This window comes from Leucoraja erinacea, chromosome 2, assembly GCF_028641065.1.
Source record: "Leucoraja erinacea ecotype New England chromosome 2, Leri_hhj_1, whole genome shotgun sequence".
Taxonomy (NCBI): domain Eukaryota; kingdom Metazoa; phylum Chordata; class Chondrichthyes; order Rajiformes; family Rajidae; genus Leucoraja; species Leucoraja erinaceus.
Genome location: NC_073378.1, coordinates 50743286 through 50759651, shown reverse-complemented (window position 1 = coordinate 50759651; position 16366 = coordinate 50743286). Strand labels below are relative to the sequence as shown.

The 16366-nt window shown below is 44.8% G+C and overlaps 1 protein-coding gene across 5 annotated transcripts in view; it reads right to left on the bottom strand.

The window, feature by feature from the left end:
- The window catches only part of LOC129709943 (raftlin-like), an 86241-nt gene that overhangs the window by 1657 nt on the left and 68218 nt on the right, over positions 1 to 16366 (bottom strand). For 4 of the 5 annotated variants that reach the window (XM_055656665.1, XM_055656673.1, XM_055656647.1 and 1 more), the window contains exons 7-9: positions 16082 to 16188; positions 7572 to 7675; positions 1584 to 1665 (exon numbers count right to left, since the gene is read on the bottom strand). In XM_055656665.1, coding sequence (XP_055512640.1) covers positions 1584 to 1665; positions 7572 to 7675; positions 16082 to 16188 — 293 coding nt within the window. The remainder of the gene's footprint in view (positions 1 to 1583; positions 1666 to 7571; positions 7676 to 16081; positions 16189 to 16366) is intronic. The other variant, XM_055656679.1, reaches the window with a different exon arrangement.

Genomic DNA, 16366 nt, shown 5'->3' with positions numbered 1-16366 from the left:
CCAGGACACAAGGGCCTGAGCTTTCGGGAGACCTTGAGCAGGCTGGGACTCTACTCCTTGAAGTGCAAGAGGATGAGGGGTGATCTTATAAAGGTGTACAAAATCATGAGAGGAATAGATCGGGTAGACGCACAGAGTCTCGTACCCAGAGTAGGGGAATCAAGAACCAGAGGACATAGGTTTAAGGTGAGGGGGAAAGATTTAATAGGAATCTGAAGGGTAGCTTTTTTTCATGCAAAGGATGGTAGGAATGTATGGAATGAGCTGCCGGAGGAAGTCGTTGAGGCAGGTATTATTGCAATGTTTAAGAAACATTTAGACAGGTGCATGGATAGGACAGGTTTAGAGGGGTACGGGCCAAATGCAGGCAGGTGGGACTAGTGTAGATGGGACATGTTGGCCGGTGTGGGCAAGTTGGGCCAAAGGGCCTTTTTCCACGCTGTAATACTCTATCACTCGATGACTCTATAATTGCTTAAGTAAGTGCGAGCTTACGCAAGTCGCTATGATGTAAGTCGGGGAATGCCTGCATTTTATAAACACACAATATTTGTTCTGATGAATAAAGTTCCCTTTCATGTGACCCATTTGTTTCTACAGGGTTCTCCTTCTGCAGGTGAGTTGGTTAGGATCCTTTTCCTTTGGTTGTTCTACTGAAAGTGGCTGCTGTACGACAATAAGTTTATGGAGACGCAAGGAATTGCAGATGTTTTACAGAGGAACAAGCCCTCTATAAAGTGTTCTGTGTTTTGCCAGGAAGTTTATGTCTGGATAATGAAGCTTTTCACTGTGACAATAAACAAAACTGTGACTAACTGAAAGTCCTCTCTTCTGAATTAAAATGAATCAATGCTTCTGCACATTGTGGCACGTTGTAATAATGTTGGTAACGTAATTCTTATTACAGTTATCTGTGTGCCTCCTTGGAAATGAGAAGCAAAGCCCACATGGATCAGATATTTTATAGAAAGGGGAGACTGTTGGGAAAAGCCTATTGATAACAAAAAGCATAAAACACATAACACCACAAAATAGAGAAACCTTCCCTGCAAGTGACAGAAATATAGCAATCAGAAATATAGAACAGAGCAGCAAGTCCTCTATAAAGTAGAAACAAAAGAGTGCAAATGCTGGTTTACACCAAAGATAGAAAGTGCAGGAGTAACTCAGTGGCTTGGTCGACGTCTTGACCCGAAACGTTGGCCATCCCTCTGCCTCCCCAGACGCTGCCTGACTCACTGACCCATTGAGTTCCTCCAGCCGTCTGCTTTTTTTGTGCCAGAAACTATTAGTATGACTGGTAACAACTTCAGGGAGGGTTGTAAAAAAAATGATCATATAACATATAGGATGTTAAACACATGCTGCTGGAATGAATCCCGTCTCCCGGTTACACAGGCAGGAAATCTGCAACTGGGAGCCAATCAGCATTTGATAACTTGTTCAACAACTTCAACCTTGTGCAGTCAGATATAAAGGGAGTTGAGAAGTTATGCTCAGCGATACTCACACTTTAGAGTAACCTAACCCACAGTAATTCTGCTGCAAAGAATTTACGCAATGAAAACAAAGAGGCCATTTACCTTTGAATCTTTCTTCTTTTCTTTGCCAGGCAGTGATGGCCTCTGGAGAAAAACAATCTGTTTTGTAGCAAGATTCCCATCACTGAAAAATACATCACAAATACGAGAAGGAGGTTACTTCATTTCATTCACTTCATGCAATCTAACCAAATCTACTAATGCAAATTGTTAACTAGTCATAGACCTTCAGTCACAAGGACACCCATCCACCACTATCCTTTGCCTATGAGTAAATCAGTCTGAATCCAAACTACAGGTGCACAACCTTTTATCCGAAGATCCAAATAACGAAAACCTCCGAATAGCGACATTTTTTCAGTCCTTGAAGAAAGGTCCTTGAAAACGTTCACCGAGGGCGGCCCGCAGAGGTGACAGCGGAACCTCCGGTCGGTCCTCGAAGAAAGGGGAACTAAATCCCCATTCATAAAAGAGAAGGTGAGGGTATATTGCGCGGGAGGGTTAATAATTGACAATCTGCTGCTGCCTGCCCGCTGAGTTATAAAGTTCCCACGGTAGACTCACGGTACACAGTGTATCGTGAGTCTTGCGTGGGAACTTTTTTAACTCAGCGGGCAGGGAGCAGCAGATTGTCGCTCCCTTCAGTTTCACCCCACCTACACCCCTCTGCTTCCCGGCCATGTGTGTGACCCCTTCCCTCCCCTCTCCAGCTCCCCGCGCATTGCACCGGCGCGGGGGCTTTGCACTGTCTTCACGTCGGAGCTAGTGCCAGTCACCGGAGACGTCAGGACGAACGGGACACCGACCCCCAGGCCCACTGCAAGCACGGAGATCCCAGAGGCCCACAGCCAGCAGCAGCCCAGCCCCGTTCCAATTCCAGAGGAACACGCTCTCCGCTGTCCCCGTAGGGACAGAAGCTGATGGCTCGGGCTGTGACGTCTCCGGCCACCCCCCTGTACAGGAGCTGAGACTGGGAACTGTGGGGTTGTTTGCAGTTGCAGAGGGAGGGGGCAAGGGCGGTACAGTTCCCAGTCTCAGCTCCATTCCAGGGGGGTGACCGGAGACGTCAGGACCAACGGGACACCGACTGCAAGCACGGAGATCCCAGAGACTCACAGCCAGCAGCAACTCTAGCCCAGCCCCGCTCCAACTCCAGAGGAACCCGGGTTGCGGATGAGGGGGCGCAGCTCGGGCTGTGGGCGAACTGCCACTTGTCGCTGTAGCGGCGCATCGGGGAGCGGGTTCCTGTTGGTCCTGACGTCTCCGGCCATCCCCCTGGACAGGAGCTGAGAGACGTCAGGACCACCAGAAGCCGCTCCCCGATGCGCCGCTACAGCGACAAGTGGCAGTTCGCCCACAGCCCGAGCTGCGCCCCCTCATCGGGACACCGACCCCCAGGCCCACTGCAAGCACGGAGATCCCAGAGACTCACAGCCAGCAACAACTCTAGCCCAGCCCCGCTCCAACTCCAGAGGAACCCGGGTTGCGGATGAGGGGGCGCAGCTCGGGCTGTGGGCGAACTGCCACTTGTCGCCGTAGCGGCCCATCGGGGAGCGGCTTCCTCTGGAGTTGGAGGGACAGGGAGACACAGCGGCTTTTGAGATTGGTGGGCAATCACTTCCAAAGTTCTGCCCACACAGTCAGTACACCTCTCCTACACTTGTCTCCCGCACTAAAATCATCTCGCAGAGAAGGATCCCAGCCTAACCCTCCCTATTCTCTCCTATTCTGCAAGAAAAACCTACATTGAAGACTCAAACTCGCGATCGAGTAACTGCCGGGATCGAGGCGCAAACTCGCGACCTTACGGATATGAGCTGAGCACTCTACCACTGAGCCAGCCGTTAAAATCTACGCTAAAAATCTTCCATTCCGAAAACCGAAAAACTCTGAATTACGAAAAGTGTCTGGTCCCAAGGCTTTCGGATAAAAGGTTGTGCACCTGTACTATGTGTCTGCATGGATTTCCTCCGGGTGCTTCAGTTTCCTCCCCCACATCCCTGGACATGCTAATTATTAGTTTCAATGACCACTGTAAATTGTGCTTAGTGTGAGAGAATTTGGGATGTGAGAGAATAGGTTACAGGAAAATAAGTGGGAGAATGGGATTGCTCCAAGAGCACGCATAGACTTGATGGGCCGAACAGCCTCTTTCTGTGTTGTAATGAAATATAGAAAAATGCACATGAAAGAAACAACCAATTAATGATAACATTTCACAAACGGCTTCCTGCATTTGAAGCAGCCAGAAACGTGGCAAAATAACCAAGAAAAACACTGCGAGATATACTGCTGCTGGTAAAACAGTTGATAAAAAGATATCGAGCAGGCTTTTATGTTCATCAATGAAATAAATTAACCTCAGTGGATTAATTGCTGAAGTAATATTGTGCAGGATGTCTGTAAAAGCTGTAAACAAATTTTAATAGGTTCAATACAAAAATATTCCCTACTCTCAGCAGCACAGCCAGTAAAGGGCCTGTCCCACTTGGCTGTCTTTAGCGCACTATTTACGTGACCTGCTAGCGTGTGGGTAGCGTGTGGGTAGCGTGTGGGTAGTGCGGGGACGGGCGCATGGAGTGGTGTGGAGGAGTGTGGAGTGACGTGGAGGAGTGTGGACTTCGTCCTGAACTAAATCTTCGCGCGCCACCGGCCTGTCGCGTAACTGACGGCCAAAGTGGGACAGGCCCAAGACCCTGGCGTGACACAACGTCTCACCTCCAACAGCAGCAGAACCAGGCAAACGATCGCCGAGCTCAGCCTGGGGCTCACGGCCGTTGCAGATCCGGATCCGCCCCCACTCCTACTCCCAGAGTGGGGCCAAGAAGATTGAAGATAGACACAAAATGCTGGAGTAACTCAGCGGGACCGGCAGCATCTCTGGAGAGAAGGAATGGATGAAGTTTCGGGTCAAGACCCTTCTTTCAGACTGAAGAAGAGTCTCGACCCGAAACATCATCCATTGCTTCTCTCCAGAGATGCTGCCGGTCCTGCTGAGTTGCTCCTGCATTTTGTGTCCATCTTCAAATGACATCACTCCAGACGGCTGTGCGGACGCATGATGATGCGCGGGACTCTCGCGGGACCGTCACGCGACCGTCACTACCGGCCTGTTGTGGAAGTGACGGCCCAAGTGGGACAGGCCCTTTAAGCTCCTGCTACGCAGCTCCAATGACGTGGGTTCGATCCTGACCTCTGGTGCTATACGTGTGAAGTTTCCATATTCACCCTGTGAGTTCATGGGTTTCTTCCATGCGCTCAGCTTTTCTCCAGATGTGCATTTCCAGCAGAGATCCCTGGATTACTGTCAGAAACGGGAACCCTGACCTATTTTTGACTTGATTTTATTCTCCCTATCCTGACTCAGTTGAGCCAACTCTGTTTGTCTTTTCACAGATGCTGGCTGACCTACTGAGCATTTACCACAATATCCATTTTCATTCCCCTTATCTATTAAATGCACGCCCTGTAGAGATGAGTCTCTAGAGTTCTCCTTTTCAAAAATATGTTTACATTTATATCATTTTGTATAGCACAATAAATTTAAGCTACTAAAAAAATGTTTCACAATTGCCAAAGGATAAATTGTATGGGATCACCTAAGCAGCTGTGACGCATAGGCAATATGTAAGAGAATAACCAAAGCCCTCAAATAAATTTACAGAAGATGTGTGTTTGTTTTATTAATCTGAAATTATTACTAATTATTGTGATTAATAAATTTAACGCATATTCTGAGCTGGCAGAGTAAAATGTCAGAAGGTAATGCTTTACATTCCTGCAATGTTACGTTCAATGTTGTCGCCAGTTTATGTCAGTCTCCTAGCATTCGATCAATCCGCATGTTCCTCTTTTGCACTGTCGCCAGAGTTAAATGCGTGCTTTGTTGACTGTAACTGGTTGCAGTAATAGGGAATTGATAGGAATCACAAGGTCTGTAGCTTTCAATTAGCAACATTCCACTAAGCCCCATCATCTCCAAACAACAATTAGTAGAAACAAAATATTTTATATACCATGACTTTCATATCACTTTCAAAGCACCTTAAAGTGTTTATTTGAATCTGTGAGCTGGCATTTTATGGAGATTTGCTGTGGGGTTTCGGGACAGAAAATGCACCATGCATTGAGAGGAAACGATGCAAAATTAAAGGGAATTTGCAATGAAGCGAGGCTGAGAAAAACATCTCTCATTCCGGGCTGGGGCTCCTGTTGCGTGAGACGTGCCAGAGGAGGGCTGCTATGTTTGACATGCTGACCACTCCCCTTCAACAGGGGACCACAGCGAACTGGGCAGGTAGTGCAACTACGACAACACAGTGGAAAACAGAGGCACTGAAAGCTTTGGGAAAGAAAAGTTTCATGCTAACAACACTACACAATCTCATTATATATGGAAGTAGCATTATTTCCATCTCATATAGTTTTTGGAGAGGATGTAAAATAAAACTGAAAAGCAATCAATTGGCTGTTCTGTATCTTTTCTAAATAATCTTTCCTATATAAAGTCCATCTTATTTTACTTTGCCTACTTGTTTTTATATTAAAAGAGCTGAGATATACAATAGGCTCTTCTGTCTAATTTGAGGTTTGCCGATTGGACTGAGAATGTCATGCCAAAGGCCTGCTGTTAAAATGGCAAACCGTAGTGCTTACTGGAAGTAAAGACATGACTGGGGCAGCTCTTAGACTTAATGAACAGAAAAAGTATTAAACTTCCAAATTTCACTAATGTGACGGCAGTGAATGTGCTTGCGCTGGTGAAGCAGTTGGATTGTTTGACAAATCTGTGTACTGCCTATTGCTTGGCTTAGCACATGTTCACTTCAGTGATTAGAAAAAGAATAGCAGCATAGGTTCAGGATGTGAAGACTTTGATTCACACTGAGTGACTCTCTCATGGAGGGGGTTCTGCAACTGAGATTGCAGCTGTGGTAATGCCCCAGTTGTCAAACACCACCAACAACAATATTTTTCAATGCAGGGTGAACTGCAAACATAAGCTCAATTGTATTGTGATCATGTATTGCCTTTCCGCTGACTGGAGAGCACGCAACACAAGCCTTTCACTGTAACTTGGTACACATGACAATAAACTAAGCTGTACATAAGCCGCATAACACTGAGTGGTGCAGGCAGTGCCCAGCCTGCAGCGACACACAGCAGCGTGGCAGTGAAGGACATTGGCAACATTATCAGGCCAGATAGGGGCTCCAACAACTCCAACCCAGTTCTTCTGCCAGGTCAACAAATCCTTATGGCTGTTAATATTCTACATTTGTAACAACTTTAAATTTGAAGGATAAAGGATGGTTGGAAACGTGGCGATTCTTATGTTCTGTCCCAGTGTAATCTACTATTTGTATCCTCGTGTATTTAAGTATGATTGTGCCTATTTAAGTATTATTTTTACCGAACAATATGCAAAAAATGAATTTCACTTCACCTAGGTACTTGTGACATTAAACTACGATTGAACCATTAATGCTTCATTCTGTCTCCCTTTTCGCATCCAAATAGTTCACATTGAAGGAGCAGTAAGCAGGGATCATTCCGTATATATTTTTGATTTGCCAATTAACAATCTTGAATTCGAGAACAAAATACTGCAGTTGCTGCAATAAAAACTGAAAATGCTGGAAATATTCAGCAGGTCAAGTAGCATCTGTGGAGAGAGAAAGTTAGTTCATGGCAAAGGTTCATGGCCTTTTATTTTATTTGCAGCTGTTTCTGTCTTTGTAACAATTCATCAATTGAAGAAATTACTTACTGGACAATATACTGTGAACAATATATTAATATTTGAGATATCATGTTGCATAAATAGGATTTACTCTGGGTCTTATTTACATCAAACAACTACCAAATAAAACACCAAAACAGCATTGTTGAAAATTAGTGTTTGAGCAACCAAGAAAATTAACAAACCGTGAGCCATGGGGGACATCAAACAAAACCGATCTTTGCCCAATTTCTCAGTCCTTGCATAACTTGTTAAAGTGTATTTTGAAGTGCCAGAAAACGTCCTACCTGTCCCTCCTCACAATAGGAGTAGGTAACACACAGGTTAACTGCCAGCCGTATGCAGCCAGAGAATTCAGCAAAGGAGCATAATCAGTTTTCACTTTATTTCCCTAAAGAAACAAAGAAAAACAAGCTGTTAAGGGTAGCAAAGTTATTTTTGGCTATTGCTGATGATGTTTTTTTTTCATATCAAAATGCAGATTTTCATCTTTCTTGTTAGTATTGTTATTTTTAATGCTTGCTGCCTGCTCTCAATTTGTTTGATACATAGATATATAGACAATAGGTGCAGTAGTAGGAGTAGGCCATTCAGCCCTTCGAGCCAGCATTCAATGTGATCATGGCTGATCATCCACAATCTGTACCCCGTTCCTGCCTTCTCCCCATATCCCGTATCTTTAAGAGCTCTATCTAACTCTCTTTTGAATGCATCCAGTGAATCGGCCTCCACTGCCTTCTGAGGCAGAGAATTCCACAAATACACAACTCACTCTGTGAAAAAGCTTTTCCTCATCTCAGTTCTAAACTGTGGCCCCTGGTTCTAGATGACCTCACATTTATCCACATTATACTGCATCTGCCCATTCACCCAACCTGTCCAAGTCACTGCATCCTCATAGCATCCTCTTCACAGTTCACACTGCCACCCAGCTTTGTATCATCTGCAAATTTGCTAATGTTGCTTTTAATTCCTTCATCTAAATCATTAACGTATATTGTAAATTGTTGTGGTCCCAAGACCGAGCCTTGCAGCCATTCTGAAAGGGACCTGTTAATCCCTACTCTTTGTTTCTTGTCTGCCAACCAATTTTCTATAAATGTCAATACCTTACGACCAATACCATGTGGTTTAATTTTGTCCACTAATCTCCTGTGGGACCTTATCAAAGTCTTTCTGAAATTCCAGGTACACTACATCCACTGGTTCTCCCTTGTCCATTTTATTTGTTACAGCCTCAAAAAAATTCCCAAAGATTTGTCAAGCATGATTTCCCCTTTGTAAATCCATGCCGATCCTGTTACTGCTATCCAAATGCGCCACTATTACATCTTTGATAATCAACTCCAGCATCTTCCCCACCACTGATGTCAAGCGAACTCCTCTATAATTCCCTGCTTTCTCTCTCCCTCCTTTTTGAAAAGTGGGATAACATTAGCTACCCTCCAATCCACAGGAATTGATCCAGAATCTATAGAACATTAGAAAATTATCACCAAGGCATTCACAATTTCTAGAGCAACCTCCTTGAGTACCCTGGGATGCAGACCATCAGGCCCTGGGGACTTATCAGCCTTCAGTACCATCAGTCTACCCAACACCATTTCCTGACTAATGTGAATTTCCTTCAGTTCCTCCGTCACCCTAGAATTTTAAAAGGTGAGAGGCTGTAAATTCAAGGTCGCACTCTTCTGAGTTGTCATTCTAAGTGATGTTGCTAAACAGAGCATCCAGGTGGAGCAGAGGCATCCCCACGGGGGCAGCAAAGTTTGCATTGTGAAGCATTACTGGGACTACTTACATGAACACTGGCAGAAATATAGGGCTCCCGGTTACATTTAGCCGCAAATAATAGTGCTGGAGGCAATCGAGTTCAGATAATCCCCATGATGTAAAACTTTAGTCAAATGTCAACTTGGGTACAAGTAGAACTTCCAAAGCTTATTAAAATGGATTACTTTGATAAATGTACCAAAAATGTGAGGTTCATTTTCTTTATGTTGAAGAATATAACATTTCAGACACTTATTATCTTTTATGGAAATTCAGTTGTGCCATTCATTTTTAACCATCATTTTCGCCTCATTTTTTCTAATGCTTTGTTCTTTTAAATGCTTCTAGCAAAAAGTAAATATTTTACTAACCTGGAGGTAATCCTGCGATTCGAATAACTATTGGCCAATTGAAATACCGTAACTAATTTCTAAATTTACAATTTATACTCATATCTCTCCTTATAAAGGTCAATTAATTTTATTTCAAATTTGGCTTCTACTTTGGTGTTAAGTCCTTCAGAAACTAAACACTCCTTTCCCAGAATGAATAATAATGAAAAAATAATATTTTGACAATGGATAAAATAAGATTCAGGTAAAATTCTCAGAAGAGGCCTAAAGGTGGTAATACACTTAAAATATTCAGACATAACATGTGAGATAATCAGATGGAATTACTGTGGTGACATTTGCATGCTTAACTTTCCAGCTGAGAGTTTATGATAGGCTGTATAGGAATTTCCATTGGAGCTGCATTCCCATATCAGCATGTAAAACGATTGAACAAAGTGTTGTCACAATATTGTGTACTATTTATTGTGTTCTCGATAGTCATGAATGGTTGCTGTACTCAGCCTCTGCAATTATAGTATGCTCAACACCACTAATGAAGGTTGAATTTCTGGGCAATCATGTTGGAAGCTCATCCTGAAGGGAAATCAAATACATTATCCTACTGAGGAACTGCATCAGTGAGTGGACTTTCAAAGATGCTCTTTCTTTGGAATAAGGATACCAATTTAAATGTTCATAAATTATTAAAATGCTTACTGCTGGAACATAACCAGGTTGGTTCTGTGTAGTTCTGCTTTTTGTATTAACATTGAGTTACTTTCAAAGAGTTGAACTGGACACTGCTTAAACAGTACTGCCAAACTCATTTTTAATCATTAATGCAATAGCACCACTATGAAATATATTCACGGACTGTTTTTCAAAATTATGTTTTAAAGAAGTTGCAAGTTAAAACTCACAAAATCTCAATTAGATCAGGGAACTGTAATACATGGCGTAGGAACAGAGATCTTCACTGTGGGGCTGTAAACCATCTCAAGATGGTTTACCATGTGCAAAAGGGCAATGTGAAGTCAGAACAATTATACAGTGAGCCTCAGAATTACAGATGCTATTGATTTACTGTAAAATGATATTGTTTGGATCCTCTCGCCAAAAGGTAAGTTATATCTCCCAGAAAAAATATGTATTTGAGATGTTCTTTTTTTAAAGTTATTCTTGAATTATATTATTGTTTGTGTCTCTTAACTTTGCATTTTGTTTTCAATCCCCTCTGTGCTGAATTATGCAGTATCAGCTGATAAATAGAATCGGTGAAACTCACTTAAATGTCAAAGCATCAAAATTCATTCAAAAAGTTGAAAGACAACAATATACTCCACCTGGAATTATCTGTTGTAGAATTTTTTTCCCTTCCCACCATGTTACCCATGTATAATAGAACAATGATATTTCTACCGGCATCTGAAAGGTTTTCATGTGCTTTTCGCAGTGTACTGTCAGTTCTATTCTTCAGATGCCTTGGAGGTCATACAGCGCGGAAATAAACCCTTCAGCCCAACACAAGGTCACAAACCAGCCTGGGTTTCTCCATTGCGGGCTATGCTCTCTTCCTCTGGCAAAGCTCTCTTTGCTCCCTTGGAGATGACCAAGGTTCTCACTGAGCATTCTGATCAAAACAGTAATGCTTCCTCAACTATACACTGTTTTTAATTGAACACTGGGCAATTTTGGTTTGATGAGGAAGAAAGAAAATCATCCCTGTTTTTAGTTAGAAGTGGAATTCTTCTCACTCATCAATATTTGGATTATGTGTCAATCGAAAAGGGATCAGTTTAGTTTCAATCAACCTTAAGGGCGAAACACGAGGAGCAGGAGAGGCCAAGAGGCGTTTGCAATGCTTGAGCCCTGACAGGAATACTGTCCCACAATTCCCTATCAGGAGATTTGTCAGATGTGGTGTAGTGTAAACCTGCACTAGTGAGGCAATGAACACAATCGTTAAGAGATGAATGTAGGTCACCGAATTCCTTGGACAATGATGGTGGCTTCATTACTGAGGACTTTGGAATTGGGAATACGGGAGGCTTTGGTTGTGGCTCGATTGTAATCATGTATTGTCTTCTGCAGTTGTATAGAGCTCTGGTGAGACCACATCTGGAGTATTGTGTACAGTTTTGGTCTCCTAATTTGAGAAATGACATCCTTGTGATTGAGGCAGTGTAGGGTAGGTTCACGAGATTGATCGCTGGGATGGCGGGACTGTCATATAAGGAAAGATTGAAAAGACTAGGCTTGTATTCACTGGAGTTTAGAAGGATGAGGGGGGATACAGGGCAAATAGATCGACAGAGGATGCCATCTCTCTGGCTCTTCACACTGTCCTGACTCACCTGGAAAGACAGGGCACGTATGTGAGGATTCTCTTCATAGACTATAGCTCTGCATTCAATACTGTAATCCCCACCAAGCTCAGCACCAAACTCCACCAGCTAGGCCTCAGCTTGCCGATATGCGACTGGATCCTGAATTTTCTGACGGAGCGACCGCAGGCAGTGAGACTGGGCCCGCACCTGTCCTCCACTATCACCCTGAGCACCGGCACACCACAGGGCTGTGTACTGAGGCCCATGCTCTACTCCCTCTTCACACATAACTGTGTTCCTGCATTCGACACCAACACCATCATCAAGTTTGCAGACGACACAACGGTGATCGGGCTGATCACCAACGGCGATGAAACAAACTACAGAGCGGAGGTGCAGAACCTGGCGGACTGGTACTTAAGTAACAACTTGTCCCTAAACACCTCCAAGACCAAGGAACTGATTATCAACTTCAGGAGGACACATAATGGGGAATACACTCCAATCTCTATCAACGGGGACAGTGTGGAGAGAGTGTCCAGCTTTAGGTTTCTGGGCACACACATATCAGAGGACCTCACATGGTCCACCAACACCGCTGCGCTGGTCAAGAAGGCACAGCAATGACTGTTCTTCCTGAGAACATTAAAAAAGACTGGTCTGTCCCAACAGCTGCTGACAATGTTCTACCGCTGCACCACAGAGAGCATATTAACGTATGGCATCTCTGTGTGGTATCTCAGCTGCACTGAGGCGGAGAGGAGAGCTCTTCAGCGCGTCATCCACAGAGCGCAGAAGATCATTGGGACACAGCTACCAGCCTTGGAGGGCATCTACCACACACGGTGCCTCAGGAAGGCCGTCAGCATCCACAAAGACTCCTCACACCCTTGTAATGGACTGTTCGAACTTCTACCATCCGGCAGACGTTACAAGGCCTTCTATGCCCGCACCTCCTGACTCAAGAACAGCTTCAGTTCCAGAGCTATAGCTGCTGTGAACCGGCCCTGCTGAGTGCCCCCCCACCCCCATGAACCGTTTCCCTCAGATGGCCATGTCGCCCATCGACCCGGCACAGACATATTTGCACTTTAGACTGTTTTGACAGTTTTACTGTTCTTTTTATAAACCATGTTCTCGGGGTATCTAAATCTAAATGTTATTAGTTGTTTAAGTTATGACATCGGATGGAAGCTGCATACCAAATCTCGTTGCACCTATGTGCAATGGCAATAAAATATATTATTATTATTATTATTATTATCTTATAGAAACATATAAAATTATAAAAGGACTGGACAAGCTAGATGCAGGAAAAATGTTCCCAATGTTGGGTGAGTCCAGAACCAGGGGCCACAGTCTTAGAATAAAGGGGAGGTCCTTTAAGACTCAGGTGAGAAAACGCTTTTTCACCCAGAGAGTTGTGAATTTATGGAATTCCCGGCTACAGAGGGCAGTGGTGGCCAAGTCACTGGATGGACTTAAGAGAGAGTTAGATAGAGCTCAAGGGATATGAGGAGAAGACAGGCACGGGTTATTGATGGGGATGATCACAATGAATGGCGGTGCTGGCTTGAAGGGCGGAATGGCCTCCTCCTGCACCCTATTTTCTATGATTAAGATATACTTTAATTCCCCTTCCCATTCCCACACTAATGTTTGTGCCCTAGGGCCATTTGGTCAGTCAGTCGATCTCACTTCTGTACTCGTCCCCATCATACAGTGGTATCGTCAGCGAACTTGATGATGGAGTTCGCACCATGACCGGCTATGCCGTCATGCCGTCATGAGTATAGAGTGAGTACAGCAGGGGGCTAAGCACGCAGCCTTGAGGTGCTCCCGTGCTGATTGTTATTGAGGCTGACACATTTCCACCAATACGAACTGACTGTGGTCTGTGAATGAGGAAGTCGAGGATCCAATTGCAGAGGGATGCGCAGAGACCCAGTTCTGCGAGTTTGGTAACCAGCTTGGAGGGGATGATGGTATTAAATGCCGAGCTGTAATCAATGAATATGAGCCTGACATATGAGTTTTTGTTGTCCAAGTGGTCCAGAGCAGAGTGGAGAGCCAGTGAGATCACATCCACCGTTGATCTGTTGTGGCGTTAAGCAAACTGCAGTGGGTCCAGGTTTTTGTCTAGGTAGGAGTTGATTTGCGCCATGATCAACCTCTCAAAGCACTTCATCACCACAGATGTTAGTGCGACTGGTCGATAGTCGTTGAGGCAAATGTTTGGTTTGCAATTGCAAGCTACTTAACATTTTTGTGCAATGCATTGAGCTGCCAATTTTAGCACATTTCTTTATCTTAGTGAGCTTAATTTCCGATAGGAAGAACATGATAATTATATCACATTACCTTGGTTTCAGTGTATTTATCACAATCTCACGTGCTTCATATTCATATCAAAACAGGAAGCTTGCAGTGGTTTTGCAAACAGCCACATCAACCTTCTGAAGCAACATCTGACGATTTCTGAATGTTGCACTCATGCAGAACGAATTATTAATTATTCACAATGTCTAAAAGTGTACAGCTTTTATTTTCAGTTAGCCTACATACAACATCAATGGCTGACAATTTTAAACTTCACATGCAACTAATATAACCCCCACCTGACCTTTTTTTTCATACAAAATGCTTTTATTCAGAACAAACAAAAATACGAAGTATAACACGATCCAAGAACGCCTATATTGGCATTTTACAAACAAGGTTATCAAATTAAAATATTAACATTTTTATCAACAATACATTCGGCCTTCCACCGTGACCAGTGTTCACGGAAGGCCTCCAGAGTCCCCGTGGACACCGCGTGTCTCCTCTCCAGGGACACGTGGGCACGGACGTAACCCCGGGAAAGGGGCAGGCAGCCGACCGCTGTGCGGCCATTGACTGCCCGCTGCCTGGACCCGCGAATGGCCATCTTGGCCAGGCCCAGGAGCAGACCGACAGGGAGATCCCCTCCTCCCTCCCGACCCTCCCCCCTCTGTACCGGGTGCCCAAAAATCAATAACGTCGGACTAAAGTGGAGCCAAAATGTGAGGAGCAGCCCCTTCAGATACTCGAACAGGGGCTGCAACCCCGAACACTCCATGTAGACGTGGAACACGGTCTCTTCCTCGCCGCAGAGGTGACAGGCAGTGGACAAGTCCGTGAACCGGCTCAAGTACCTGTTGCAGGCCATGGCTTTGTGCAACACTCTGCACCCCAGGTCCCCAATGTAAAGGGGGAGGACTCCCTTGTAGAGAGACCTCCAGTGGGGACCGCTCCCCTCGTCAGGTGGTAACACGGACCGCCAGGGTGTGTCTGGACGGAAGACGAGGGCGTGGAAGTGGAGAGTGTGCAAGAGCAGCCTGTACAGTACACGCCTCTCCGCATCACAGAACGGCACGCTAGGCATCTCGGAAAGGCGGCTCATGTTGCGTGGGAGGGACCCGAGCCATGGGTCCTATGAACAATTCCGACGGAGTTGGGGTAAGCTCGTCCAGAATCGCTCCATGCACACGCCTCTGCTCGACACCCACCGTCTAAGCCACGACACCCCCTCTCCCACTGAGGAGCAGCGCCCTGGCTGAATGTGACCAAATTCCTGGCTTTCAGGAGGTCACGGTAAAAACCAGGCAACTCCCGCCTCGCGCGTCGACTCATACCCGCTACCGGGAGCCGTGAGCCCACCTGAAGGCAGCTCCCCTGGCGGAAAAGCCAACACGTGCCATTTAGGAGGGTAGTCCAAGTAGACGTACCTCCGCAGGGTCCAGAGTCGGAGAGCCGCCACCTGGGTACGAACACAGACCAGCGCCTGACCGCCCTCCTCCAACGGGAGACTGAGAACCCCCCCCCATCTAACTTTGGGAGTCTGAAATTATTTCTCAGAGTAATCCAGGTAACTATTGTAAATTGATTTACATCAAAACTGATGTCCATTAACGATATATGAAGGCTTTACAGTCAGGCGGTTTGATGTACAGAATGTATTTCATATATTACTATGTGTACTGCCTGTGTTCATTGTTGGGGAAGGATCATGATTTAAAATGATAGTTTGGGTTTCTAGATCTATTACTGTAAGTATAATTGTTGTCTGTGATATTTTACAGTTGTACCAAGAGACACAATTGTAAAAATCTTAATGATTCAACTGTTGCTCCATAAACTTATTCCCTATTACTTAACATTTCTATTCATCCCTGCCGAGCTATGTTAGCATTTCAAACTAGAGTCAGACATAGAGAGTCGTAAAGTCAAAGAGAGGCACAGCAAGAATCCCATCCCCAGTTTTGAGTTTATCAGCTGCTAGACATAAGTCATTGGTCCCACGTTACACAGATGTACTGCAGACCGTGCATTGTCACTTACGTTCATCACTGTCCACTGCTCCACAACGATGGCATCGTAAGGTTCATACTTTTCCTCAGAAACCCCTTCAAAGATAAAAAGCCCATCGACCGATTTAGGGGTTGAATCTGTCCAAACATGAAACACACTTCTGGTCAATCTGTTTTACATCACAATGTTAATAAAGAGTTGCAAATATTACAGATGGGCCAAATCAAGCAAGACATGGACTGTGGCTCCCAGGGTGATCGTCACAGCTGCTCCAGCCTTGGGCAGCTCGGCGGGTTCGTTCAGCTGGAGGCTTTG